This window comes from Puma concolor, chromosome A2 (assembly GCF_028749965.1).
Source record: "Puma concolor isolate L17-30 chromosome A2, mPumCon1.1.hap2, whole genome shotgun sequence".
Taxonomy (NCBI): Eukaryota; Metazoa; Chordata; class Mammalia; order Carnivora; family Felidae; genus Puma; species Puma concolor.
Window position 1 is genome coordinate 17150722 of NC_141668.1, and position 26984 is coordinate 17177705.

Genomic DNA, 26984 nt, shown 5'->3' on the forward strand with positions numbered 1-26984 from the left:
AAACCATTCTTTTACTTCTGTCATTTTTTTTTTCTTTTTAGCTTTATTTTAACTAATTGTTTTGTGTTTGTTCTTCATCATCCAAACACTGTTATTAGTCTCGGACTAAAAGTTTATCTTATGGGACTTCTTCTTCTCAAGTTTACTATCAAATTTTACAAAGTTATTTTTGTAAAATTATTAGCAGTTGCAGTGATAGAACTATATGAGTCCTATTTGGGCAAGTTGTCTTTGTTCTGTCCATTTTGACACCAAGAAGATGAATGATTTAAAAAGTAAAAAAAAAATTCCTCTGTTCATTGGATTAGGGTTTAGAGAATGGTGATGACAGTTTCTGCCTAATTGGCTCAATTTACTGAGTTGGAAAGGGGAGTTGGTAGGGGACTCTGATTTGTTCTTGGATCTCTGACAAGGAAACAGGAGGTGACAGGAGCACATCTGTGAGCAGGGGACTCAGCTTTCCCCCAGCTGTAAGTCGATGACTAGGACAGACGTGGTGTCCTTTCCCTCTCCAGAGGGACGTGGAGCACTACTGAAATATTCCAGACCTTGGCGAGCCATCGTGAACCAAAAGGGAAAAAGGAGTTGAAACGTAACATGGTAAACTAACAATGACCAATATGAAACATAGCTTTGTGAATTTTCTTAAATACCCACATCTTAAGAAAGTACGTGTGTCCTTTTTAAACTGTTTTCTGTAGAGAGCTAAAGCCATTTAAGGAAATGTTTCTTATGTAATGCCATTTATTGTTAGGCCAATACTTAACTTTTTTATTTTCTTGATCTAAACCCAACACAGACTCTCTTTCTTACTGAGCCTGTTCCCTGGGGATGCAGAGTTACCTCCACATAATTTGCACACAAGCTTTTCAGTAGGAACACAGCTGGTAATTCATGCGTTCAGTCTTTTCTCAAATAAAGTGGGGTTACATTTCTCCATTTTAATAAGATGGCCGTGTTTATTTTCACACCATTATTGCCTTATGCATTTTTGGATTCTGCTTTGTTGGTTCTTTTTTCTTTTTTTTTAATTTTTAAAAAATGTTTATTTACTTTTGACACAGAGAGAGAGAGAGAGACAGAGACAGACAGACAGAGCATGAGTGGGGGAGGGGCAGACAGAGAGGGAGACACAGAATCCAAAGCAGGCTCCAGGCTCTGAGCTGTCAGCACAAAGCCCGACGTGGGGCTCGAACTCACAGACTGTGAGATCATGACCTGAGCCGGAGTCAGATGCTCAACGGACTAAGCCACCCAGGCGCCCCGGTTATTTTTTCTTAAAAAATTACCAATTTTCATTTTTTTCCTGTAGGTTCATAACTGTTTAAAAATTTTAAAATATACATGTAATCTAGGTTTTTTTTTAATAAAAATACTGTTTTCATGGTACCCTCACTCAAATACCACCACTTGATTCATCAAAGTGCATAGGGTTACTAGAAGATGAGTAAATATATTAGTAGTTGCGGCCTAATTTAGTCCTTCATGATATATGTGAAGGGCCACACATTTCTTTTGTGAAATGACACTTTTTTTTAATGTTTATTTTATTTTTGAGAGACAGAGAGAAAGAGAGCGCTGGGGAGAAGCAGAGAGAGAGGGAGATACAGAATCTGAAGCAGACTCCAGGCTCTGAGCTGTCAGCACACAGCCAGACGCGGGGCTCAAACCCACGAACCTTGAGATCATGACCTGAGCCGAAGTCGGATGCTTAACCGACTGAGCCATCTAGGCGCTTCTAAAATAACAATTTTTTAAACTATACAAATCCCAGTCCTTGCTCCACACCCCTTTCCAACCAAGAAAGTCAGTTTATCAGTTGCAAATATGAACAGGATATCCTAGCTTGTGATTGCAAACCCAAGGCATTTTAGCAGTTAAATAACAAATAAATGTAAGATTTTTCCTTTTGTTTGATACATAGAAATTGAAACCTGAAGTAAAAAAATCTCTCCCTTTCTGAGCACATGAGATCTGAAGCCATTTAGGTGGCTTGAGAGTAACATTATCCTGTTATATCTCGTTGGTTCAGGCCCAGTGGTTCCTTACTCCATTGGAGATAGTAATTAATGGACTCCTGGACAATCACAGCAGCGAAAGTCTTCTGCAAGCCACTTCAGGCTATGCTACTAAAAGCAGCCCATGTTAGTATTTTATGATAGAATCTTTAGTCCTTTTTAATAGCCAGGAAACCTCCATTAAACGGACTTCTCTCATGGAGTGGAAATGATTCTCGCCCACTGTGATGAAAGACTGGCCTTGAGTTCTTGTTCCCTTTCCAGCTGTTCTTAACTCTTCTTTATTTAGCAATTTGAATATTTAGAATTCTACAAAAATGCATGTTCCCTCTACCTCTAATTTCAGTCCCTCTGTATTTCCTGGGGCATTTGCTTCCTTTACCTTTCCCTGTGATAATTTGTCCCAACTCCTTTAAACATAAAAGAGTATTGGGGCGCCTGGGTGGCGCAGTCGGTTAAGCGTCCGACTTCAGCCAGGTCACGATCTCGCGGTCCGTGAGTTCGAGCCCCGCGTCAGGCTCTGGGCTGATGGCTCGGAGCCTGGAGCCTGTTTCCGATTCTGTGTCTCCCTCTCTCTCTGCCCCTCCCCCGTTCATGCTCTGTCTCTCTCTGTCCCAAAAATAAATAAATAAACAAACATAAAAGAGTATAAATAAGAATATAAGTGGGAACTTCAGGTATGAAACTCCTATAAAGTTTTCTGAAAGAACGTCCTCTCTCGTTGCCAACTGAGCAAATATTAGGGCAGGAGACTCTCGGGAGATTTAACTCTGTAGGTGGTATCTAATTACAAGTAGAAATTTCTCTCCACTTGTATTAACCAGAGGTAAGCCAGAGAATCAACCGCAGCTGTGAGGGTGGCATGAGCATTGAGATTACTTTTTGTTTGTGGGTTTAGTAATGGGAATAGATTTTTCCCTTGAACCAAATTCTGTTTACTGGTTCCCATCCTAGCCAATGGTGCAATTACATAGCACACACGATTAGGTGGGATAAAGGGGCACCTGGGTGGCTCAGTCGGTTGAGTGTCCATCTTCGGCTCAGGTCATGATCTCACAGTGTATGAGTTTGTGATATGGAGCCCCACATCAGGCTCTGTTGTCAGCACAGAGCCCATTTCAGATCTTCTGTCTTTCTTTCTCTCTACCCCTCCCCGGCTGCCTTGCTCTCTTGCTCTGTCTCTGTCTCTGTCTCAAAAATAAACATTAAAAAAAAAGAGAGAGAGAGGGAGAGAGAGAGAGAGAGAGAGAGAGAGATTAGGTGGAATGAAGAATGTAGTTAGTTGTCATGAAAAATAGTTTTTCTCATTTCAAAATTAGTAAGTCCATATGGGAAGCAGCAGCTCAACAAAGATAGGTCTAGCTGGGCCTCCTGTGCTCAGAGAGCTCATGATTTAATGGGGGAGCAAAGTCACCACGTCATGATCGCATTTACATTTCACACAGAGGGCTTTGTCTGCAGCAATGGGTCTAGGAGCAAGGTGCTAATAGCTTGGTCTGTGGGGGTTTTACTGGAGGGTGGAGAGAGGCATACGTATTTGAACACCATTCAGAGGAGAAGGAATTGCAGGGCAGATAAAGAAGGAGCAGATGGAAATTTAGTTGGGAAATCAGAAGTTTTCTGAACTGAAATCCAGAGAAAAGGAGCAGGGAGTTAACCAGAGTGTGGAATGCTGCTGAAGGGGGATTGGAGTGAGGACTGAGAAGTGGATTTAGTGAGCTGGAATAAAGAGAAAGGAGAAGGGGGAAAGACAGCATGATCTTCTGTAGAGGAAAGTCGGAGGGTCTATGACTTAAAAAATAAATCTGTGACTCTGGTGCCTAGAAGTTGTCATGTATATATGGGGCGGTTCCACCTAAATAAAAGTCTCGGAGTTGGTGACTGAGTCAGTAAAAGCTGTGACATTCACTATCAGAAAAGCAAATGGATGGTTAGGAGAATTTGAAATATAGATGGAGGCAATTGGCCTGTTTCTTTTCCTTTTTTAAATGTTCATTTATTTTTGAGAGAGAGAGAGCATCAGCAGGGGAGGGGCAGAGAGAAAGGGAGACACAGAGGTGGGGACTTCTTAATATCTGTTAATCGATTCATTTTGCCTTAATTCGAAGTCATTAATTCATGATGAAAAGTATAATCACCCAAGCTTGTTATTATTACTCTCTTTGCTTTTTATTGTTTTCTGTTTATTTGGGCTTTCCCCATATTTTTTACCTGGATAGTCAAGAGATCTCTCCAGCTCACTTGCAGAAGGAAAAGTTAGTATGGCCACACTTGCAGTAGGGGCAGACTTAGCTCTTTCATTGGTTCTTCTGTCAGCGCAGAGCCCGGCGCGGGGCTCAAACGCACGAACCGCGAGCTCGTGGCCTGAGCCGCAGTTGGATGCTTAACTGCCTGAGACCCCAGGGGCCCCTCATTTGCTTTAAAGCAGTAATGAAGCTGACATGTTTGTGGGGCTGCTTTGCAGTGCCACCAAGTGAAACCACTCCCAGTTCTTTGTCTTGGCTTCTCCTCTGCATGCCGGGAACCCGACGCCCAGCAGAAGAGACTGTCTAGAATAACCACATGCTAATTTCACTCTGCTGCAGGTTCATTTATTATCATTTCAAAAGCATAACAATTTATCTCAATAGAAAGCATGAAAATGTGCACTTCAATGTGCATTTGAAGAGCTCAAGAGAACTTAAAAATTTTTGGTTTCAACCAATGGCGTAAAAGCTCTCTCATATTTGGTCCTTAAAATAAGCATTTTTTAATGTGTTAGCCATGAAGTCAGCAAACGGTTTCTTTGATATGTGTCTGTCTCTGGTGCTTCACGTGTGCATTCTTTTGCCGTGAGTGTCTGTGGCTGATTATCTCAGCGACTTAAAACCCAATTCTGACCCAAATAGTAGAAGAAAAGCCCATAAACTATAGAGACAGAGAGAGAGATTCTTTAGGTAGAATTTACAAGTGCTTAGAGTCGTCTGAACAAGGAATAGGGCACTTCTGTCCTGCACCTTCCACGCCTGATGAGGGTCAAGCAGAGACAGAGCGGCCATTTAAAGATGCAATCATAGGGGCGCCTGGGTGGCTCAGTCGGTTAAGCGTCCGACTTTGGCTCAGGTCATGATCTCACGGTCCGTGAGTTCGAGCCCCGCGTCAGGCTCCGTGCTGACAGCTCAGAGCCTGGAGCCTGCTTCAGATTCTGTGTCTCCCCCTCTCTCTGACCCTCCCCTGTTCATGCTCTGTCTCTCTCTGTCTCAAAAATAAATAAACATTTAAAAAAAAATAAAGATGCAATCATAGCATAATAACAATCAGAGGGAGTAGCAGATAGTGAATTAGTGAACCTCTAAGTTTTCTTCCAACTCTATAATGCTTTAATCCCATGATCTTGTTGGAGGTGTGGAGGTGTCTCAAATAATTTGTAACTCTGACATATTAACCACCTCACAAAGGGATGCCTTAAGTCAAGAACTTATTCCACTTCTATTGAAAAAGAATTAACAACCTTCACAAGTACTGTCTATTTTGGAAGGGGAAAAGCAAGTACTGTCTCTAGAAAAACATGTTGGGCAGTGGCAGCTTGTGATTGCTGCTGATGTGATGTTGGTTTATCCTTGGTCCCAAATTCAAAAACTCCTTTACAATTTTTTTTCACATTTCTGAGGCATTGTTCTCTACTCCAGGCAGAAGACAAGTGAATTATTAGAGTTCTCTTTGAACCCAGCAGGTGTCCAAAATCCATTTTAGATCTCTGTTCAGAAGCCTTGATTCAATTTGATTTTACTGCTCCCTGCAAAGAGGCCCACTTGAATGTGTTTTTGGGTAGGCTGTTGTCAGTGGCAGCTTGAGAATGTCCCAGGGTAAATTGCAGCAATTTCTAGGAAGCCACTGAAGGAAACTATTGAGTATAATTATTTCTAAAGAAGGCCCAGTTGTTATCTGATGAGAGAATGGGTGCGGTAGATGTTTCTCATTCACTGTTATTTAATTGAAGAACAGGCAGTCCTGAAATGGTTTACAGACTTTTTTGGCAGGGACATCTACTATTTGTATGGTCTTTTCTCTCTATTTGTGCTGATCCCCCTAGAGATAAAATGCCAAGGAACGTAATCCAGCGTGGATTACCACCAGATCTCAGAGAGCTGGATGGCGAAAGGACAGAAATGGACAGCCCGATCAGGGTTTGCCTTAGGACTCACAAAGAGAAAAACCGCCATGGGGTGGCTCAGAGATGCTCTCTTGTCACACTGTGCTAAGCTGCAAGGCCATGTGTAGTCCCAGGGGAATTCAGCTCTCTTGCGTTTCATTCATTCGTTTTAAACATTTATTATAAACAACATGGGGCGGACTCTTTTAGGTACTGGAGTTGTAACAACGATGACTAGTCTTTTGTGCCATGAATTCACACCAAAGTCCATTCATAAAACACAGGCCAGTTCAAGTGAGTCCTATTAAAGATTAGTTAGAAATAGACTTTATTGGGGCACCTGGGTGGCTCAGTTGGTTGGGTGTCTGACTTCGGCTCAGATCATGGTGTCACTCTTTGTGAGTTCGAGCCCCACATCGGGCTCTGGGCTGACAGCTCGGAGCCTGGAGCCTGCTTTGGAATCTGTGTCTCCCTCTCCCTCTGCCCCTTCCCTGCTCTCTTTCTCTCTCTCTCGAAAATAAATAAGCATTAAAAAAATTTTTTTTAAAAAAGAAATATACTTTATTACATCTTAGGTTATGATTGGGTAGAATCTCACGTTTGAAAGAAATGAAAGCAATGTATCAGTATTGAATCAGACTTGGAAGGAGAAAGGCAGACAAAGATGTGATGTTTTCTGCCTTACAAAGGACAACTAACTGTATAGGAGTAGTGAATTCCTGGCTAAATTACAGTTCATCACAAAAATGAGTGAGTCTACATAATGAGTGTTTTTTTAAGTTTATTTATTTTGAGAGAGAGAAAGAGCAGGGAGTATTGTTGGGGGTGCAGAGAGGGAGAGAGAGAGAGAGAGAGAGAGAGAATCCCAAACAGGCTCCACACTGTCAGCGCAGAGCCCAACATGGGGCTTGACTCCTGAACCATGAGATCATGACCTGAGCCAAATCAAGAGTCAGACACTTACCTGACTAAACCACCCAGGCAACCCCATAATGAATGTTTTAAGGGGCAGGTCTTACACTGAACCATTGAAGAATGTTAATGAAAATTGGACATTTACAAAGTACAAAATGTAGAGTAATTATATAACTTTTAAGGGTCTCAATGAGGATTTATATTCTCAGTATAATTTTTTAAATATTTTATTGTATTAAATTTTTTTTAATGTTTATTTTTGAGAGAGACAGAGCATGAGTGGGGCAGTGGCAGAGAGAGAGGGAGACACAGAATCCGAAGCAGGCTCCAGGCTTTGAGCTGTCAGCACAGAGTCCGACATGGGGATCAAACTCACAAATCACGAGATCATGACCTGAGCCAAAGTCGGATTCTTAACCGACTGAGCTACCCAGGCACCCCTATCTAGGATTAAATTAAAAAAAAAAAAAAGGCTTGTAGAAGTTGAAGCCTCAGGGTATTAAAAAATACAACAACAATATATTCAACACTTGTTCTTTACTAGGGATGTGCTAACTGCCTTACATGTATTTTCTCATTCACTGTTCACTGTATTCGTATTATCAGTTCCATTTTCAGATCAGAAAATGGTTTGGCCAAGGTAACTTCACAGTTCTCAATGTCAAACATGTATTAATTGACAGAGTTCAGATTGGACCTGAGATATTTCTGAGTTTACATCTTGCTTTGCACACTGGCTATAGTGTCTTAATATTAAAGGATATGATTCCCATATTATCCATGTTACCAATGAGTGGTGTTGCTGGTCTGGTCTGGTTATGTGGTGTTGCTGGTCTGGAAGTGACCCTGGGGAACAAAAGCACCCAACTCATTCTCTTTGTCCGTAAACGGTATCCATGTGAGAAGATTGGAATGAGGGGAGTCTGTTATCAGACTAAAAGAAACGTCTAGTAAAGAAACTGAAAGCGTGAAGGTTGAAGAGAGAGGAATGAGAACTGGGTGTAAGTTGAATAGAAGTGAGCATTCTGGGAGTTGTCTCGATCGCACTGCCAACTCCCCCCAGCCCCCAGCATCTCAGTGAAACAGGTGTGTGCAATGTGAATATGAGAAGGTGTGGTCTGGAGCCCAAGTGAGTGAATTTATTGCTTTCGTTGTAGTTCTTGAGGGAAGTTGTCAGGGAGACTTTTGGGAGTTACATTCAGAGCCATGCACTTCTGACGTGCACAAAAAACTCAATCTTGACGTTTCACAGGAAATTTGTGAGAAGATGATAGGTTGAGGCCACTGTCTGGGTTGTGGAGAGAATTCAAATATTGCTGAGTCCCTTTTAGGAACCTTCAGTGACTCCTTGGAAGTCTGGTTTAGAACCCCCCATACAGAGCCGAATTCTGCATAAGAAGAGTTTGTGGTAGATGTTGGCGTGCAGACAAATTCAGTTTAACCAGGACGTTTATCTCTTCTCTGCTCCACTAACTTTCTTGGAAAAATTGGATTTTAGAAAACTAATGGCACTGCTATTCCCCAGACTCTAAGGAACAGCTTTGTCATCGTCCACCTCCACTCAGCCATTAATGGGACATTAATATATTTTGACATAAAGGGACACAATTGAATTACTTGGCTTTCATTTAACATCTGTGTATTTTCTCTTTCCCCTGTTCTCGTCTGTTTTCATGTTATTGGTTGGCCTGTAAAATACCTGTGGGAGGAGATCCAGGAGAATGAGGACATTATTGGGGCTAGACAGTTTCCCCAGCAGCTTGCACAGGTGCCTAGGGAGGCTCCTGCATATGCCCTGACCTTCTTGCATGACCCGGCAGCAGCTGATTCTATTGTTTATTAGCAGAACCTTATGTAGGGGAGCGGTTTTCAGAATAATAATTATGCCGGTGATAGCTGGTATCCTGAGCACTTTCAACGTGCCAGACTTTTTTCTCAGCACGTTACCCGTACTGATCCATTTAATCCTCGTAGTAGGTCTGTGAGGTGGATCCTCTCGTCATCTCTGCCTTACCTACGAGGGAGCTAGAGCACAAGGTTACCTGGTTAACCAATAATTGGAGGAGCTTTACCTCCCATCCGGGCAATCTGACTCAGAGTCTGATCTCTTAGACTTGGCTGAGCTGCCTACCCTTCACGCCAGGATCCAAAATTACTCCAAGCAGATTTCCATCATGGACCCCGTGGTTGCTCTAAAATTTGCTGGTGGGCCTCAACACTTGATAGCAAGCCAAGCCCCAGGTCCCCTAGTCAGAAGAGTGGGTTTAAGCAAGCTGCTGCTGGTGGGAACATGGGATGCATTGTAAGTCCTCAGGAACAGACGGGAGCGGCCCGAAAGAGAGAGGGGGTGTGTAAGAAGGTGGGATGGGGGAGAGTGATAAGCGGTGAGTTTTCTTCTGCCTGGCTGATCACTCTGGAGATGAAGTGAGATAATATGTGAATTCATTTGGATTCTGGAAAGTTCCATTCAAATGACAGTTCATGTTGCACGTGCATGGTGGGCCACACGTAAGGAAGGTCGGTGGAGGCCGTGGTTCAGGAGGCAGCAGTATGTGGCTGGAATGGGTGGGCGCCGACACAAAGCTGGGAGGTGGAAGCCTGTGGACAGGGGGCGGGCCCTGGTGGACTGTGAGAAAGGTGGTAAACACTGGTTAGCTAGTGGGGAGCCCCTGGGACAAGGCCGTATAGCGACTGGTCTCTAGTCATTCCTTCAACCCCATTGTCCACGCGACAGCTACTGCTGGAGCCAGGTCTTAGTCCTGATATATCCAGCCCATTGGAGAAGACTAGACTTCACTGTCATTAGACCTACTGTAATCTTGAAATGTATGGAAGTAGACGTCTTTCAACCTGCATCCTCCCCCACCTCTCCCCGGAGGGTATGGTGGGCCACTACATTCTGTGCTTCCAGCTTCCCTCTTAACCTGATGTACTTGTGGGGAAACGTTTGCTAAGTACAGTCTTTGCAGGTCACTGGGGTGAACTTGAAAATAAAAAGATCGGACCCCTCTTAAATTGGGGATAAGCATTTGATACACTGTATGGTCACTCTGTCAATTGCTTAAGTTCTTTCCTGTCCTTTCCTATCTATTTATGTCTAATACCTAACACCCTTTGCTGTAACTCTTATTTTTACTCTGGCTCTGAGTTACCATTTATTTACATATTGACATACTTTTAAAATATTTTCCTAAAAAGGATGATTCTCAGTGTGAAATAATCCCTAAATCCCATCGTGTAGAGGTAACTGCTTGGGATAGCTTACTGAACATTTTCTCCAGACACTTGTGTACCTTTACAGATGCCGAGGTTCCACAGTTTACATGAAGGAGATTATTCCAGACATAATTTTCTCTAACTTTTTTTTTTCACTTCACAATGTTATAGTCGAACTTCCCTCCAAACAAAGGCGGATCTGCACACTCATTTGTACTGTTTGCCCAGTGTTCTCTCGTTTCAGTGCACCAGAGTTTACCGAGCTATCCCTCCACTCACTGCTTATTGATAAGGGTCTGAACACCACATAGAGATCATTCGACTTTGTTAATTCAGGCTCTGTGGTTTTGCCATCAAACCCATGGGATTCTTGGCCCCGTATAATAGAACAAGCACGAAACCTATGCGTGAAGAGTCCAAGACTCTGCTCCCAGCCCTGCCACTTAGTAGCTCTGTGACCATAAAATCACTTTACCTTTCTGCACCTCAGCTTTCCTCTCTATGAAAGATGACATGGTATGCATGACATTTAAGGTATGTTCTAGCTTACAAATATGTCTTCAAATCATATTTCCCATCACTGCTTATGTCAGTTTTATTTATCAAAGCCGATTCCATGTCCGGCGCGATGCCCGTTACAAAGTGGACACCCAACAGAGACACTTTGAACGGACCGATGTATTGATGTGTCTTCTCAAAACTTTCCCTCGCAAATATCAATCTTGTCATTTCATATTGGCTTAGTTTTTAGCCCAGTGAACCTCAGACGTTTTTGTTTGTCCACCATCTCTCTTTAGATTTATGCACATCTATCTAAATATCTTTGTGTGGGAGGGGGGAGGAAGAGGACTATGTATGAGTATGCACATATGTGTCCATAGCTGGATATATATGTTGCTTTAAGGTATTAGAGTGGGAATCTACCTGGAGGGAGTTACTACTATACCTTGCCCTACGATGAAGCATTAGACAATAGAACGAGATTGAATTATTTCCCCCTCCTTCTTCCAGAGTTGCAGTGAAATTCCATACATGTGTGTGTGAGGGGTGGGGTGGGGGGTCTCAGTATCCAGGCAGTATTTAATCACTCCCTCCTCCCTCCTTCCATCTATCTTTTTCTTCTTCCTTCCCTCTTTTTCTTCTCTTTTTCCCCTTCTTTCCCTTTTCCATTCCTTCCCTTCTTTGCTGAAATGAAGAGTAATGCTATTCTTTCTCCTTGGGTCAATGGTGACTTTTATCCCATAATACAAGACAGGGGAAGCAATCCTTTATTTGCTAAAATTATCTGAACCAATGAAATCTAAGTATAGGGAAACAGTGAAGGATGAGTGGGGATTGTGCTCTATTAATCCATTGAAGAAATGTTTTGATCCGTAGGAGTGCTGGCGAAAATTACATTGTTTCGCTCAACTAATGCCAGTGGTTAAACTAACCTGAAAATATTACTTAGTCCATGGAATCCAGGTAAAGAAATTCTGTGGGGGAACAGGATGCTTCAGAAAGCTTGGCACTACCCCCTTTCGTTTAACATGTGTCGCGAATTCTGTTAAAATGAATTACAACCTCATTCCCTTTCTAAAGAAAGTACCTTAGACATATTTTCATTTTTTTCCTTCATTTTGCGGCACTCAGAATCCCCACCACTGACAGCATTTATTGTCATAAACTTTGACTGAGAGGTGCCGTTAGACTGTTGGAGCCATTTTGAGCTCAGCCCTGTGTTTTCTCAATTCTTGGTCTGCTTTTTATAGTTTTTGTTTATTTGTTTCTTCTGAGGGTCAAACTGTCATAAGAGGCTGGTATGGACATACCTGTCTACAGCAGTTTTTATATGTCTACACCGCTTCTCACTATTTCAGATTAGCTGTGTCTAATTTATCATGGAACTAAACACATGATCTTACTAGACTTTTTAACACGTTAAAAGCAAATAGGATTGGAGGAGCTTCCAGAAGCTTTTTCTGATTATTTCCACGTTCTCACCTAAATTCCAGAAACTTGAGGTTTCTGTAGATGTACTCTCCAGATAATGGCTGTTTTCTGGTGTGAATGAGAACTTTTTCTTCCAAGCACGAAGAGGTGTTTTGCCTTTAGTCCTTCCAGGTGCATGTGGCTCTCAATTCTACCCTCTCATTTATGTCTGACTACTCGGTTCTTGTTTTGCAGTCCCCAATCTGTCCCAGACCGCCTGAGGATCCGGGTGAACAAAATCAGTTTACAAGACTATGAAGGATTCCACTATGACAAAGAGAAACTTCGGGAAGCTTGTAAGTTCGAAGTGCTTCGTTGATTTCATGTGATCAGCCTGTCTTCAGCTTCTCGATCCTCCTTGGTTTGGATAGATTCATCTTGTGTCTGAAAACAATGGTTAGAGAAATGATGGAAAGTGTAGTAATACGTGAATGCTGAGCGGTGATTTATGGCTGAAGGAAATGGAACTGGAGAAAGGAAAGCAGCAGAATAAAATTATTATGTGGAAGATGCCAAGTTAGGATCTCCTGGTGTATTAACCACTTTAGTCTCAAGTTTACCTAAAATGAGAAAGCAGAAGGCTGGCGAATGTCACGTGGTGTAGTAACATGTAGAAAACTCTTGGGAGAACGTGAGTCTTTCCCTGGAGCCAATATTACCAGATATTATCCTCATTCTTTATGCAGATGTGACATCCTTATCTATAAAGACATGTCTAACACTTCTAGCTACTATATGATTGCATAATGTAAAAGGCCCACAGAATACCCAATGCCAGGATCAAGTGATTGATGGATGGTGAAATCCTGAAATCTTAAACTGACTCAACATATGAATGTTTCTCAATGTTCATATTTTCCATATGCTTCTTTAAATGGATAACTAATTTTAGTTCATCTTGTCTATCATTTAGTATTTATTGAGCACTTTTTATATTCCAGTCACTATTTTAGATCCCTGTCTGTATTGTGATACGTGAGCTAACCAGGTAACGTAGGCCGGAAGATGTTAAAACCACAGGTATGTTAGATAGTGGTGTTCTTGGCTCCCCCCTAATTGGGGAGGACAGCAGTCAAGTACAGTAAATTCAGAGACGATCAGGTCCAGTGTCTAAGGACACAGGCGGGGATGCTAACAGAAAGGAAGGAGTTTGATACAGAACCAGAGGTTTATGAACTAACACCCCATACTAGCTCTAAGCACGGACCTACCTAGGGTTGTAGAAGACACAAATAGCTAACACTGGCAGGAATAGAGTAGGGACACATTCCTGGGATAATGTCTTCCAGGCTCTGATTTCTGAACCTGTGATCCTGGAGTGGGGTTTAGTGGATGGAAATCTTGAAATCTAGGGTCAGTTTAAGGGGTGGGTGCAGGGACGTTCCAATCTGGAAGTGGCATTGAGTGAGGATCCATTTTCCTGGTAGTCCATCCGATCACTGAGCCTCCCAGAGAATTCTGTGTGAAATTTCTCCTTTCTCAATTCTCTCCACCACTTTCACTTCCTTAACCCTTCTGGTTCTTTTCATTAAACATCAGTACCTTCTAGCTTCTCCTCAGCCTTGCCCCCAACCTCTGTCCCTCACTTTCATTTCCTTGGATGGGAAAGTTTTTTTTTTTTAAATGTTTGTTTATTTTTGAGATAGAGTAAGGGAGGGAGGGGCAGAGAGAGGGAGACAGAGGATCCGAAGCAGGCTCTGTGCTGACAGCAGAGAGCCCGACATAGGGCTCGGCCTCACTAACTGTGAGATCATGACCTACGCCGAAGTCGGACGCTTAACTGACCGACTGAGCCACCAGGTGCTCCATGATAGGAACGTTTGAAGTGGAGAAGGAGCAATTCCCTGAACTTTTGCATTTCTGCCTTCTATAAATGGCAGGTTATATTTTCCAGTATAAATGAGATTATAAATAACAGACCAGCACAAATCTAATGTAACTCGTAACATGATGGGCATGTATGTTTGCCTTGGGAGGTGTAGCTCACAGTGTTAAGTTAAACTGACTTTTGGAGGCTGCTAATTACAAAGAGGAGTGTTTTATGTTCTTTCTCGTTTCACGCTTGTAGACACATAGCTTATAATTTTTGAAAAATTAAACATAATAATGGATCTCAAGTCAGTAATGTTTTTCAGTTTGCCATCAACTCTGAAGAAAGTCAGTTGGGAGTAGGGAAACATTTGAAATTTGGGGCTGAAATAAGATTTGACGCTTATCTGTGGATTTCAATTATCTGTTCTATCTTTTCTGTAGCATTATCTGTCCACCATTGCCAGAGGTAATTGTGATTTGAGTTTTTACAAGAAGATGACATTTCTTGGCAAGTGCTTTACTCATCATATCTTATGTGATAAAACTTCTCTGTGAGGAAACTTCTTATCTCAAACTGGGGAGGTAACTTGGTATAAGTATAAATCCAATAAATTCAGGTGTCTTTGGGTCCCAGAAGGACACAAAAACATTCCAAGAAGGAATCAGAGAGTTACCTAATTCTAAATATTTGAGTTTGAAGGAAACAATATATTAATTAGAAGTAAAGATGGCCAACTCAGGCACCCCACATTGAATATGTAGTTGTGATGCATCTAAAATGTGGTTGCTCAGGGAAGTTTGTCCTTTGGGGTTAAATACTTGATTCTTACCCTCACTCTCTTGTCTGATTCCAACTCGTAACCAACTACAGATTCAGTGGAAGGCTGGCAGAGCTCACATTGAGCATAAAGACAAAAACCAGTTCAAGTCCATATGTGATACACAATGCCAAAATAAATCTGTTATTTCAGAAGCATTAATTAAATAAAATATATAGAAAACATATATAAAAGGGATTTGAGGACAATACTCTGACCTGCATCCCAAAGGGAGTGAATCCTCTTAGGCCATTTATTTATTGTCAACATACAAAGCCTAAAACTAAGGCAGTACTGCATTACCAGGTTTAAAAAATTAGTTCTCTTTCTTGATGATAACACTGAGTGATTCATCCAGGCAGCATGTGGCTGTTTGCCATCACTGTTTAATAGATCTTGCTCATGTGTCTGGATTGTTTTTTGTATTAGATTACAACTCCAATGTTTGTTGTCTAACAAAGCCCCACTTCCGTCCGTAAGGCAGGTTTCCTTGGTCATTACAGATGGCAGCTCTTTTAATTACCTTGCTTATTTTAGCATAGAGAAAGATGACTACATTATTTCAAAGATTTGCCATCCCCCTTCCATTTAGCTCCAACTCGCCTGGGGGCCATTCCCCCTAAAATAATGCACAAAGATGGTTGGTCTAGGCCAGTCCCTTCCTTGGCTCTTGCTGGTAAATTTCAGACTTATGTAAAAATAATTAGAATCTCATTACTGGATTTATGAATTATATGAATTATTAACCATCAAGATAGTGGCTATGATGTCCAAGAGGAAAGTCTATTCAGCTTAAAAGGTAGAACATAAAGTGGTCATGTTAGAAAAAATTCTTAATGAAATCCATAAAGATAGCTGACACTTACTCCCATGATCTGAATCAAATCTATTAAATGAGTCCTTAATAAAGCATGTAATCATATAGTCTAGGAAAAGGATGATGAGTTTTTGAAAATCTTTTATAACTCCAAAGGAGTTTCACTGATGCGACATACATTTCTTTTTTTTTTTTTTTTAGAATAACTTGATACTGGCCGAGATTTAACTCTTATCTCATGTAAACTGGCTAAACTTGACTTCTGGCATTAGCTTCTCTGCCCTTTTGAATTGCCCTGATAATTCATACAAGTCTAGGCCCTAAATCAGAAGCAAAAACAAGGTTGGAATTTATTGAAAATAGGTGTAGCTTATTAAGGTAGGAGAGGACTAACATTTGCTGTATATCAGGTATAGTGTTCATAACCCCTTTACATTTTTTCAGTGTAATGGAAATTATATGGATGTTCATGCGTATATACAATAAATATATAATATCTCAGTATACTATTCTCTGGCTTACGTTAATGATACTAGGATCATAGCTTAGACAATTGTTTTTATGAAATTCCCTTGTCTTTGGTTTACCGACTTAGTGGAAGGGTCAGAGATATCTGTGTTGGAATTGCAGTTGCAACCTTGACCATGTAGTTCATCTCTCTGATGTTCCTAACTCTCATCTCCAAAACGGGAATAGAATTGCTGCAGGAATGAGAGAGTGAAATGTAATCTTGCGGGTGAAACTGTGGTGCAAAGGATGGCACGCTACCATGCTTTCCCAAAATGGTAGTTATGGTTGTTGTGGTTGCTGTTGCTTAAGACACGCTCCAGGCCCGCTGGCTGCCCTTCGGTCTGCAGGTCGGGAGGCCAGCTGACCTCTTCCACACGTGGCTCCCACTTTAATGTGCACGTGCTTCCGACCCACTTTCTCACTTTCAAAAACAGCATTGAAAACACCGATAGATATCACAGAAAGATTATGGCAAGAGAATACAATTAATCATTTGATTTACATTTATTGTGTCTGCCAGTACAAGAGTGCTCTGATGGCTGGATGTAGAAACATATGAGATGTGTAAACACTGCCCATATTTGGTGATCTGGCCAGATATCTGCATACTTCATTAAAAAAAATTTTTTTATCTTAGAGAATGAAAGAGAGAGAGGAAGAGAGAGAGAATCTTAATCAGGCTCCATGCTCAGTGCAGAGCCCAGTGCAGGGCTCAATCCCACCACCGGGATCATGACCTGAGCTGAAATCAAGAGTTGGATGCTCACCCGAGCCACTCAGGTGCCCTGTGTACTTCTTTCTTTAAGTCCCAAGACAGTTTCATATGTGTATCATCTGGTATCCAGCACTGATTAAAAAAAAAAAAACAACAACTTATTTTGGAATAATTTTAGATTTCTAAACAAGTTATGAAGATACTACTGGGAGTTCCTGTACACCCTTTACCCTATTATGTTCCCTATTGTTGAACATTGTATATTACCATGGTACCTTTGTCAAAGAAACTCATATTTGCTTTATTATTCTTAACTAAACTCTAGACTTTCTATTCTAGGACCCAGTCCAGGATATCACCTTGGATTGGGTAGACATGGCATATCTTCCCAGCCTCCTTTGATCTGTTTCTCAAGTTCTCAGTCTTTTTTTTTTTTTCTCCCCATAATGGTCTTGAGGAATACTGGCCAGGTATCCTATAGACTATCCCCCAATCTGGCTTTGCCTATTATTTTACTCATAACTAGACTGGAGTTGTGGGTTCTTGAAAAACAAATACTGCAGAACTGAAGTCTCTTTTTGTCCCATTATCTTAGGGGTATATGATATCCACATGACATCCATGATGATGGTAACCTGATCATTTGGCTAAGGTTGTATTTGCTAGGTTTCTCCACCGCAAAGCTACTAATTTTTTTCCCCTTTCCCTATGTTACTTTTTGTAAGTCACCAAGTTTAACCTGTCCTCAAACTTGGGGGAGGTGGATCACTTGAATTTTCATGCTTTCCCGTTTCCATATTTGACCTCAAGTGAATGTAATACATTTGTCAAAAGGGTGGAGCCAGTACCTATTTTCCCAGCAAACACAACTTAAATAACTAAAGAAAGGGATAGGAATTTTTAAGCGAGAATGAGAAAAGCCAATTTAAGCACTAATTAGTTGTATGACCCTGGACAGTACATTTATCCTCTTCAGGCTTTAGGTGCTTTATCTGCGAAATTCAGTGGTTAAACTAGGTGTTAGTTTAGAAAACTAACATTAGAAAATTGTGAACATTAGAAAATTGTGTGTATGCATTTTGCTTCATGAATTTGCTATAAAATACTGACTTTTCTTTCTGTTGATTACTTCATCTAAAATTGAATATTTCCCCCCCATTTAACAAGTTGGTAACTGGGCTATTCAGTAGAGATAAGGCCTCCATTTGGTGGGGGTAGGTGTTCCATTTTGAAATCTGTCTCAGGAGTTAAATGGTATCAGTCTGTTCTCTGAAGGGCACTGTCCATCCCTTTGTGAGTGTTTGTCTTTTCCTATTTTCATGGGTTGGCATTTACCCAGAGTGCTTATGTTCTTTACTGTCTTCTCCATCTTTTGTCTGTATCTTGTATTTCTCTTTTCACTTAAAATGTAATAATAAGTACAAATTATAGTCAACTCATAGCGCACTATCACTGTGAGCAAGGAAATGTCTTAACATTTCTACTCCTATCATATAATTTAATTCTCCCCCAAATTCTGAGGTTTTGGGCTGAGTAACTTGGTAAATAGAGGTAGGGGACATGTAGAGGACCCACAGTGACCAAGAAGCAGCACATGGTGAGCTAGAAAACAAACAAACAGACAGCCTGTTGATTGCAAGCCTAGAGAAGAAAAATGTTTTATGAAAGAACAGTGAGAGAACGCTGTGAAAGCCCCAGAGTCAGAGAGGTGGAGGAAGAATTGCATGCTAAGAGCTGATCATTGGATTTGGGCAGAGGGCGGTTATTAGTCACCTCACGAGAGGTTAAGGGTGAAAAGATGAATAGAGTTGGTACATGTCCACACCGGAGTGAGGGAAGTAAGTCTGCAGAGGTTGCTCTTGTTAGATGTTTAGCTATAAAGGGGAGGAGAGAATGGGCTGGTGGCTGGAAGGGGATGTGGTATCCAGGGAGGACATTTTTCTATTGTTAGTGCAGCTGTCTCTGCTGATGGGGCGCATTTACTGGAGAGAGAGAACTCGATTGAAGAGAGAAGGTCAGCTGCAGGGGGAATGGCTTTGTGTGGGTGGAGATGGGACCTAGGGCCCAGTGAGAGCTGGAGGCAGGCTCTGCAGAGTACAGAGCAGGAAGGCAGAGGAGCGATACACAGGCAGGTAAGTTGAAGGTTTGGGTACTCGGGAGAAGACGTCCCGTTCTGATGATTTTTATTTTCTCAGTGAAATAAGAAGCAAGGCCACGGGCTAATGGTTGGGATAGGAGGGTATCAGTGTTCAGAAAGAGCAGAGAAAGTTGGAAATAATCGATTTGAGGAGCAACACAATGAATGGACCAGGCAGGATTGCTGAGCATCACTTTAGATATAGATGATTTAATTCACTGGCTTTTCATAAGAATGTGTGGAGTCTGACTCATCAGTTCCTAGGGGTCTTGACTTAAAAATGAGTGCACTCGCAGGGGCACCTGGGTGGCTCAGTCCCTTAAGCGTCCAACTTCGGCTCAGGTCATGATCTCACAGTTTGTGGGTTTGAGCCCCGCGTCACTCCCGGCTGGCAGCTCAGAGTCTGGAGCCTGCTTCAGATTCTGTGTCTCCCTCTCTCTCCCCGACCCTCCCCTGCTTGGGCTCTATCTGTCTCTTTCTCTCTCAAAAATAAGCAAACATTAAAAAGAATTAAAAAAACAAACAAGATGCCAGGAGAATATTAGACATGAAGATGATAATCTTATTTTTAATATAAATCCCTTTGTAATCTAACTCTGATTATCACCCAAAGCCTTGCTTTGTTTACAAGAAAAGACGCTTCCAGAACTGCGGTGAGGTCGATGCTGATGACCTTAAGTCTCAGGCTAGGAAATAAGCCTAAAGTGTTGATATTTATTTGATCCTTCTTTCATTGTTGAAACTTAGCATTTGGTAATGAGAACCGTCAACTCCAGGTAGAGCTTCAAGTCTCCGCCCGAAGGAATATTTTTCATTTTCATTAGTTTATTCTGTGCACACGCACAAAATAATGACCAGTTCTTACTGCTTACACAGCATCCTAGTTTGTTTTGTTGGGACCTTCCTGGGTGGACAACTCTAGGGTATCAGCTCAGATGGCAGGTAGGCTTCTCTTTAAAGACTTCCTTCTAAGAGCTTTGTATAAAATTTTTGCGTTTTAATCCTCATGTTAACATGTGACTGGTGTGGGATCAGCCGCTGCAGTCATGGCATCATATTTAATAATAAAAACACCTAATGTTTGCCCGCTGCATCATGGTTTACAGAGGGCTTCTCTATGTGCTGTGTGCATGTGTTTTCATGGGGACACTTTGATTCATCACACCGTGACAGGATTTGAATTTACATGTCTCTTCTAATCCAGTACACTGTCCTTTTTTTTTTTTTAAGTTTATTTATTTTTGAGAGAGACGAGAGAGCACAAGCAGGGGAGGAGCAGAGACAGAGGGGGGACAGAGGATCTGAAGCAGGCTCCATGCTGACAGCAGAGAGCCCGATGCAGGGCTCGAACCCATGAACAGTGAGATCATGACCTGAGCCGAAGTCAGACCCTTAACCAACTGAGCCACCCAGGCGCCCCTAGAAATGTGTTTTAAAAAAGAGTTTGGGATCATAGTTTTTGTTATTGGTTGGGTTTCCTCAGAAACAGTCTCCGAGGCTTTTGAGTTTTACACGTATGAGGCTTACTGGGGATGCTCCAAGAGGGAACAGCAGTTGTGAAAAGGGAGAAAAGTAGCGTCAGGCCGAGGAGGAAGTTGAGCTGTAATAGTTGCCAGAGGGACGTTTGCATCTGGGATGGCCATTTAGGATGGTCCCAGTTGAAACAAGGATTGTTTCCTTGGGAGGAAGCAAACCCTGAGTAGGGTAGCTTCCTTCCTGGAGAGGAACTCAGCCGTGAGCTATGAGTAGAGCCAACAACAGCCAACACTTCAGCAGCTGAGGGAACGAGCGCCTCAGCCCCATCGTGGATCCGGGTGGGGCACTTCACTCCGAAAGCCTCATCTCGTTTATGTAACTGAGCTCCTGATTTTTTTTTTTTTAATTTTTTTTTTTCCAACGTTTATTTATTTTTGGGACAGAGAGAGACAGAGCATGAACGGGGGAGGGGCAGAGAGAGAGAGGGAGACACAGAATCGGAAACAGGCTCCAGGCTCTGAGCCATCAGCCCAGAGCCTGACGCGGGGCTCGAACTCATGGACCGCGAGATCGTGACCTGGCTGAAGTCGGACGCTTAACCGACTGCGCCACCCAGGCGCCCCCTGAGCTCCTGATTTTTAAACTAAGGCCAGGAAGGAACCACCTACGTGCTAGAAATCCTTGAGTCCATTCATTACTTCTTCATTAACAACTATTTACCGAATACCTACCATGTACCAAGCGCTGTTCTAGGTGCTAGGGATTAGACTCATATGACCACTAGCCTCCAAAGTTTTCTTTGTATTTTTTGACCCTACCATTCCAAATTAGGGAATTGGAATATAAGTTACCTTCTTTTGATGTGTCAGAATTTGGTAAAAAAAACCCACAAAATGTTAATGATGACCTTTTCTTAACAGTTCTTTTTTGACATGAACTATTATTAAGCTAAATATTCTCCACTTGGAATTTGAGTGATTAAAATTGGAAACTGAAATGCAAGGCAATCTAAATTTCAGGCTATTTCTAGCCTAACACTGGAGTCAGAATTAACTCCAGAGTTTGATCTTCAACAAGATGGACATTTCTTCTCTGTATTCTTCCAGTTTATTGGTAAAACTATTGAACTGAATAGACCTAAGGACAGAAATGTGTGCTAATGTGAAAATAACCTCTTCGCAGATTGACTCAGAACGACACTTGTATGTGCTACTAACATTAGGTAAAAGATGTAGGCTTTTCATAGTTCATCCTGGGGAAAGCACTCTTTTTTAATAATACCTAGTGGGTTTCCTGAATGACTGATCCATGGCACTATTTGGGAGTCACTGATAAATAGAATTAGAGAGTCCCCTGGGTTGTCAGATTCTAAGGATATGTTTGCTTAAATCTGCCCTATTTCACATCCCTCCGTTAGTGGCTGTCTACTTGTAATTAGTTTATTCTTTTTGCTTCCAGAAAGAGATTTAGGCCTCTTCAGAAGATTTTAGGAAATCTGTCATTAATTCTGCACATGTATCCAATGAACTCAGAAATTCACAGCTGCATGACTGAATGTGTCCTCAGTATCTAACTGTTGGTGACCTTGCCCATCACCATACAGTACAATGGACAGTATGATATGCCAAAAAAAAAAAAATGTGAAAACATTTGAAGTTGTGTCGCTAACTATAATTTTGAGTATTTAAGTTTTGGAACAGTTAGGAATCTTTGCTTTTGGATACTTAATGTTTCATTTGACTTCTGTATTTATATGGCTGGCCGGGGCACGTAACCAAGATTCCACTGTCATAACCAAGTATTTATTAGCTCCTAAATACTAGAGCACTGGCTCTCATCAGTTATCAGTGATGGTTCTTCTCTGTAGCTAGGAATTTTGCAAATACTACCTTACGGATAAATGTACCTGGGAAAAAATTATGTTGTTTTCTAGTGTGCATCATCAAGTATATTCTAGAACTCACCATTAAAAGCTGCTATTACATTTCACACTGGGAATAACTCCCAAGGGATTTTATAACACATTTTGTCATTGCAGAATTTCACTAGAATTTCATTGTGTGTGATATTAGGAATTTTCATTGAAATGGAGTTCTTACCATCAAAAATAGAAATTTACATCATTGTTGGTAAATTTCGATATTAAGTTGGAAGATTATGACATTTCATAAAATTGTTTCATCTGGACCTTTGGTTTGTATTATAGTAAGAGTATTGGGCCTTTGCCCATACTTTCCCCTAGATTATCACTGGTAATACAAGAGCCAAATTCATCAGAAGTAGGGAAAAAGAAAACTTGTGCAATTTTAAACATATTAGCCATTATTGGGTTGCATTCTCCATCTGACTTCTATTTTTGTTCAGAAGACTGTTGTAACTTTTTTTTTTTCTGGATTTCTCTTTCTTCTGCTTTTCCATTGATTATGCCTATATGCTGGTGATTACAAAGAGGAAAATAAAAGGATCTATTGCTGCCTAATTCTGATTTCCTGAGGGACTGTAGTACGGGCTTTGGATGGATGTCTGGGGGTTAGGACATGGTCTTTCTTCCTCCTTCCTTCCTCTATTCTTGTTCTCCCGGCTTGAGAATATTTTCTAAAAAAAAACTTTAATGCTTATTTATTTATTTATTTATTTGTCATGTTTATTTAGTTTTGAGAGAGAGAGACAGAACATGAGTGGGGGAGGGGCAGAAAGAGAGGGAGACACAGAATCTGAAGCAGGCTCCAGTCTCTGAGCTGTCAGCACAGAGCCTGATGCGGGGCTCGAACTCACAGACCGCGAGATTGTGACCTGAGCCGAAGTCAGATCCTTAACCGACAGAGCCACCCAGGCGCCCCAGTGCTTATTTATTTTTGAGAGAGAGAAAAAACAGAGAAAGAGAGCATGAATGGGGGAGGGGCAGAAAGAGAGGGAGACACAGAATCTGAAGCAGGCTCCAGGCTCTGGGCTGTCAGCACAGAGCCCCATGCGGGGCTTGAACTCACAAACCACGAGATCGTGACCCGAGCTGAAGTCTGATGCTTAACCGACTGAACTACCCAGGCACCCCTAGTCTTGAGAATATTCTTAAGAATTCTGCCAGTAACAACATGCTAACTCAGAAACCCCTTTCAGATAGTTTAGGTGTTATCAACTGCCTTTGAGGCATTTATAAGTGGTCTTTGTCATCCATCATTACAAAAGACACTTTTATGTTGTTTTCATAACCCAACCACCCAACTCTCCCTCTCTTTCTCTCTTAATGTCCCTCCTCCCAGCCCTCCCTGACCCTTCATCTCACCATCTGTTTCCTCCACTCTCTCACGAGCTCAACAGGCACCAGTCCACTGTGGCATTAGGGAGGTTACAAGGAGGTTATAGCTGCCATGGCCACTCTAAACAACCTTGAGTCTCCCTTGTGTCTTTTCCTTTTCACTCTCCAATTGTTCACAGAGTTGATTGCTTGACTTTAATCTCTCTCCCACATGTCTCTCTCCCACAGTCTTCTCTTCTGGGCTTCACCATTGCTCTTCTCCTTGAATGCTAAAGCTCTTCCTAACTCACCTTCCTGCCACTCACCTTGTCTTCCACATCTCCTCCAATGATTTTTCTAAAACTTCAAAGAAAAATTGCCCTGGAACAATTAAACAGGGGAGGAAGGATTTATTCAAGAGTATTGCAATAGAGAACCAAGAGTCAACTCTGCTGTGACAAAAGGCGGGGAATTTTTAAGCCCTGGGGTGAGTTTGTAGAAAAGTAGCAGAGGATATTAGCAGGAGGCTAGTCAGTGTGATCAGGCCATCTGTGCTTGCTGCTAATTAGCAGCACTTGGTTAGGCTCCTACCCACCCATGGAGCCTCGAAAAGCAGGACACAATCTTCCTTGAAGGCATCAGAAAGATGCCTCCCAGATCTTTGAGAAAGACATTCTAGGGTTGCAAAAGTCTGAGAGGCTGGGAGAAGATTGACATCTTAAAAAGACAGAGAAATAATTTACAATTGAAAGTCTTCTAAATAAGAACTGAGAGGTCAGGCACCGTGTCAAGTATAGTCAAGCCAAGGGTCACATTAAGGCCTTCTAGGTTGATGTAAATCTGAAACCTTTACCATCTGTTGGAAACCCTATAATATCTGCCCATCCTTTTGAGAATAAGGCTCCACTCCTTAGTATAAAAAACCCCCACAAGCTTCTGGCCTTGACCTCACCTCCTTGTACTCTTTACCCACTTATTTTTGTAAGTCCTAAACATTTTCATGCCTTGGTTTCTTAGAATCTAAGGATGGTCTAAGACTGAGAGTTTCCTGTGCCTGAGAAATTCTTGTCTCTGTTGCTAAACTCCCTTACTGTCTTCATTTGGGGTAACTTTTTGTGAAGTGCGTCCTGTCCTAAGAAATGGGCAGCTTCTCTGCGTCCTATGCACACTAGATTCTCATTGGTCAGAATTGAAGTCACAAGGTCTATAATGGAGAGGATGTATTTAATGTCCCTCTTCCTTTCCCGGTCTGTAACACCTTGAGGGCAGGTACTGAGTCTTAGTGTTGCTTCTCACCTCCTAGCACCAGTTGTCTCTGGAAGAAGAAAATCCTTAAAACTTGTGTGCTGAATGATTAAGTGGAGGACTTGTAGGCCTGAAAAATATTTTCATACGCTATCTGTTACACAATTGCCTAGTTAAGTGAAAGTGAATACTAGGAGTTGTTATGTGAGATTATGAACGACAAAACATTTAAGAGAATTTTTTAAAAAGTGGGTTGGATGTCCCTTGGGTTGCCTTCTCAGGTAGTTTATAATTGGGATAAGAAGCAGAATTGGATCTGTAGTTTGAAACCCAGATTTGTAGAGAAACTGCTACTTTGTAGAAAGCACACCTTGAAAATACTGTCCTCACATAGAATGCAGTAAAAACTACATAGTTTACTTCTATCTTGTGGATGACACTTGGAACTAACTGTGGAAAGGTTAAGCTCAAGCTACAGAGTCCAAACTCTAGGATCACTGTTAATTACACGAACCAGGTGTCATGAAACCTTTTACAGAGGCCAGCTCTGCCATGGTGAAGTATGAAGTTCTTAGGATCTTGTGTTTCCTTTTGAATGCTAATATGCCTATTAATTTCCCCTGTTGGTTCCATTTGAGCTGTGGCAGTTAATGACGACAAGTTGTTGTAAAAACAGACCTGTGGCACCTAGGGAGAAAAATTGAATTGAAACATTGCCAACTCATTCTCTTTAATTATTGTCAGCCATCAAGTTGAACTTTAGTTCCCTGATAACCCTGACACATTCAAAACTAATGAGAACCACAGGAAGATTCCACTCATCCCCTCCCATCCTCCCTTAGGGCTTTGCTTCCTTTCTCTAGAGTCCCCTGCCTTCCTCCTTGATTTTTACTTCTAGTCCCTTCTTCCCATCATCTTGAATAGTGTTAAAACTATGGCCAAGAAAGTAGATAATATTTGTTTTTCTTTATGTAAGTGGATTCTCTGATATGAGCAAAGTATCTATATATAGGAAACTCAGAGCCTATTTTTTCTTTTCTCTTGTGTTTCTGTTTTTTTAATTAATAGACTTTATTTTTTAGAACACTTTTACGTTTACAAAAAGATCAAGTGGAAAGTACACAGAGTTCCATATATCCCCTCACCGTACACCCTCCACCCCCCCCCCCCCCCACACACACACAGTCTCTCCTGTTATTTACATCTTGCTTTAGTATGGTGCATTTCTTGTTAGAATCGATGAGCCAGTGTTAACGCATTAGTACTAACTAAAGTCCATACTCTGCATTAGGATTCGTGCTTGTGCTCTATACTATAGTTTTATGGGTTTTCACGGATGTGTGACGCATATTCACCAGGACAGTATCATTCAGAGTAGTGTCACTATCTTAACCATCCCTTATCTGTAACCCTTGGCAACCACTATTTTTTTTTTTTTTTTTTTTTAGCTCTCCATAGTTTTACCTTGTCCAGAATACCTTGTAGTTGGAATCATGAAGGGTGTGACCTTTTCAGGCGAACTTCTTTTACTTAGCGGTCTGCCTTTAAGCTTCCGCCATTGTCTTTTGTGGCTTGAAAACTCATGTCTCTTTGTTGCTGAATGACATCCCATTGTATGCTAATGAGTTTGTTCATTCATTCACCAACTGAAGGGCATGTTTGTTGCTTACAAGTTTTGGCAATTATGAATAAAGCTGCTGTAAACATTCATGTGCAAATTTTTGTGGGAACATAATTTTCAGCTGGTAAGAATTTGTTTAGTTTTGTAAGAAACTGCCAAGCTATCTTCCAAAGTGGGTGCACCATGTTGCATTCCCATCTGTGATGAATGAAAGTTCCTGTCGCTCCACATTCTCCCTAGCATTTGGTGGTGTCGGATTTTTTTTTGTTTTCAATTTTAGCTATTCTAATAGATCTATAACAGTATCCCATTGTTTTAATTTGCAGTTCCCTAATGGCATATGATG

At 41.5% G+C, this 26984-nt stretch overlaps 1 protein-coding gene across 8 annotated transcripts in view; it reads left to right on the forward strand.

The window, feature by feature from the left end:
* Positions 1–26984, forward strand: part of DGKI (diacylglycerol kinase iota) — a 441829-nt gene that overhangs the window by 304722 nt on the left and 110123 nt on the right. For all 8 annotated transcript variants that reach the window (XM_086689190.1, XM_086689223.1, XM_086689216.1 and 5 more), the window contains one exon: positions 12448–12548. In XM_086689190.1, coding sequence (XP_086545316.1) covers positions 12448–12548 — 101 coding nt within the window. The remainder of the gene's footprint in view (positions 1–12447; positions 12549–26984) is intronic.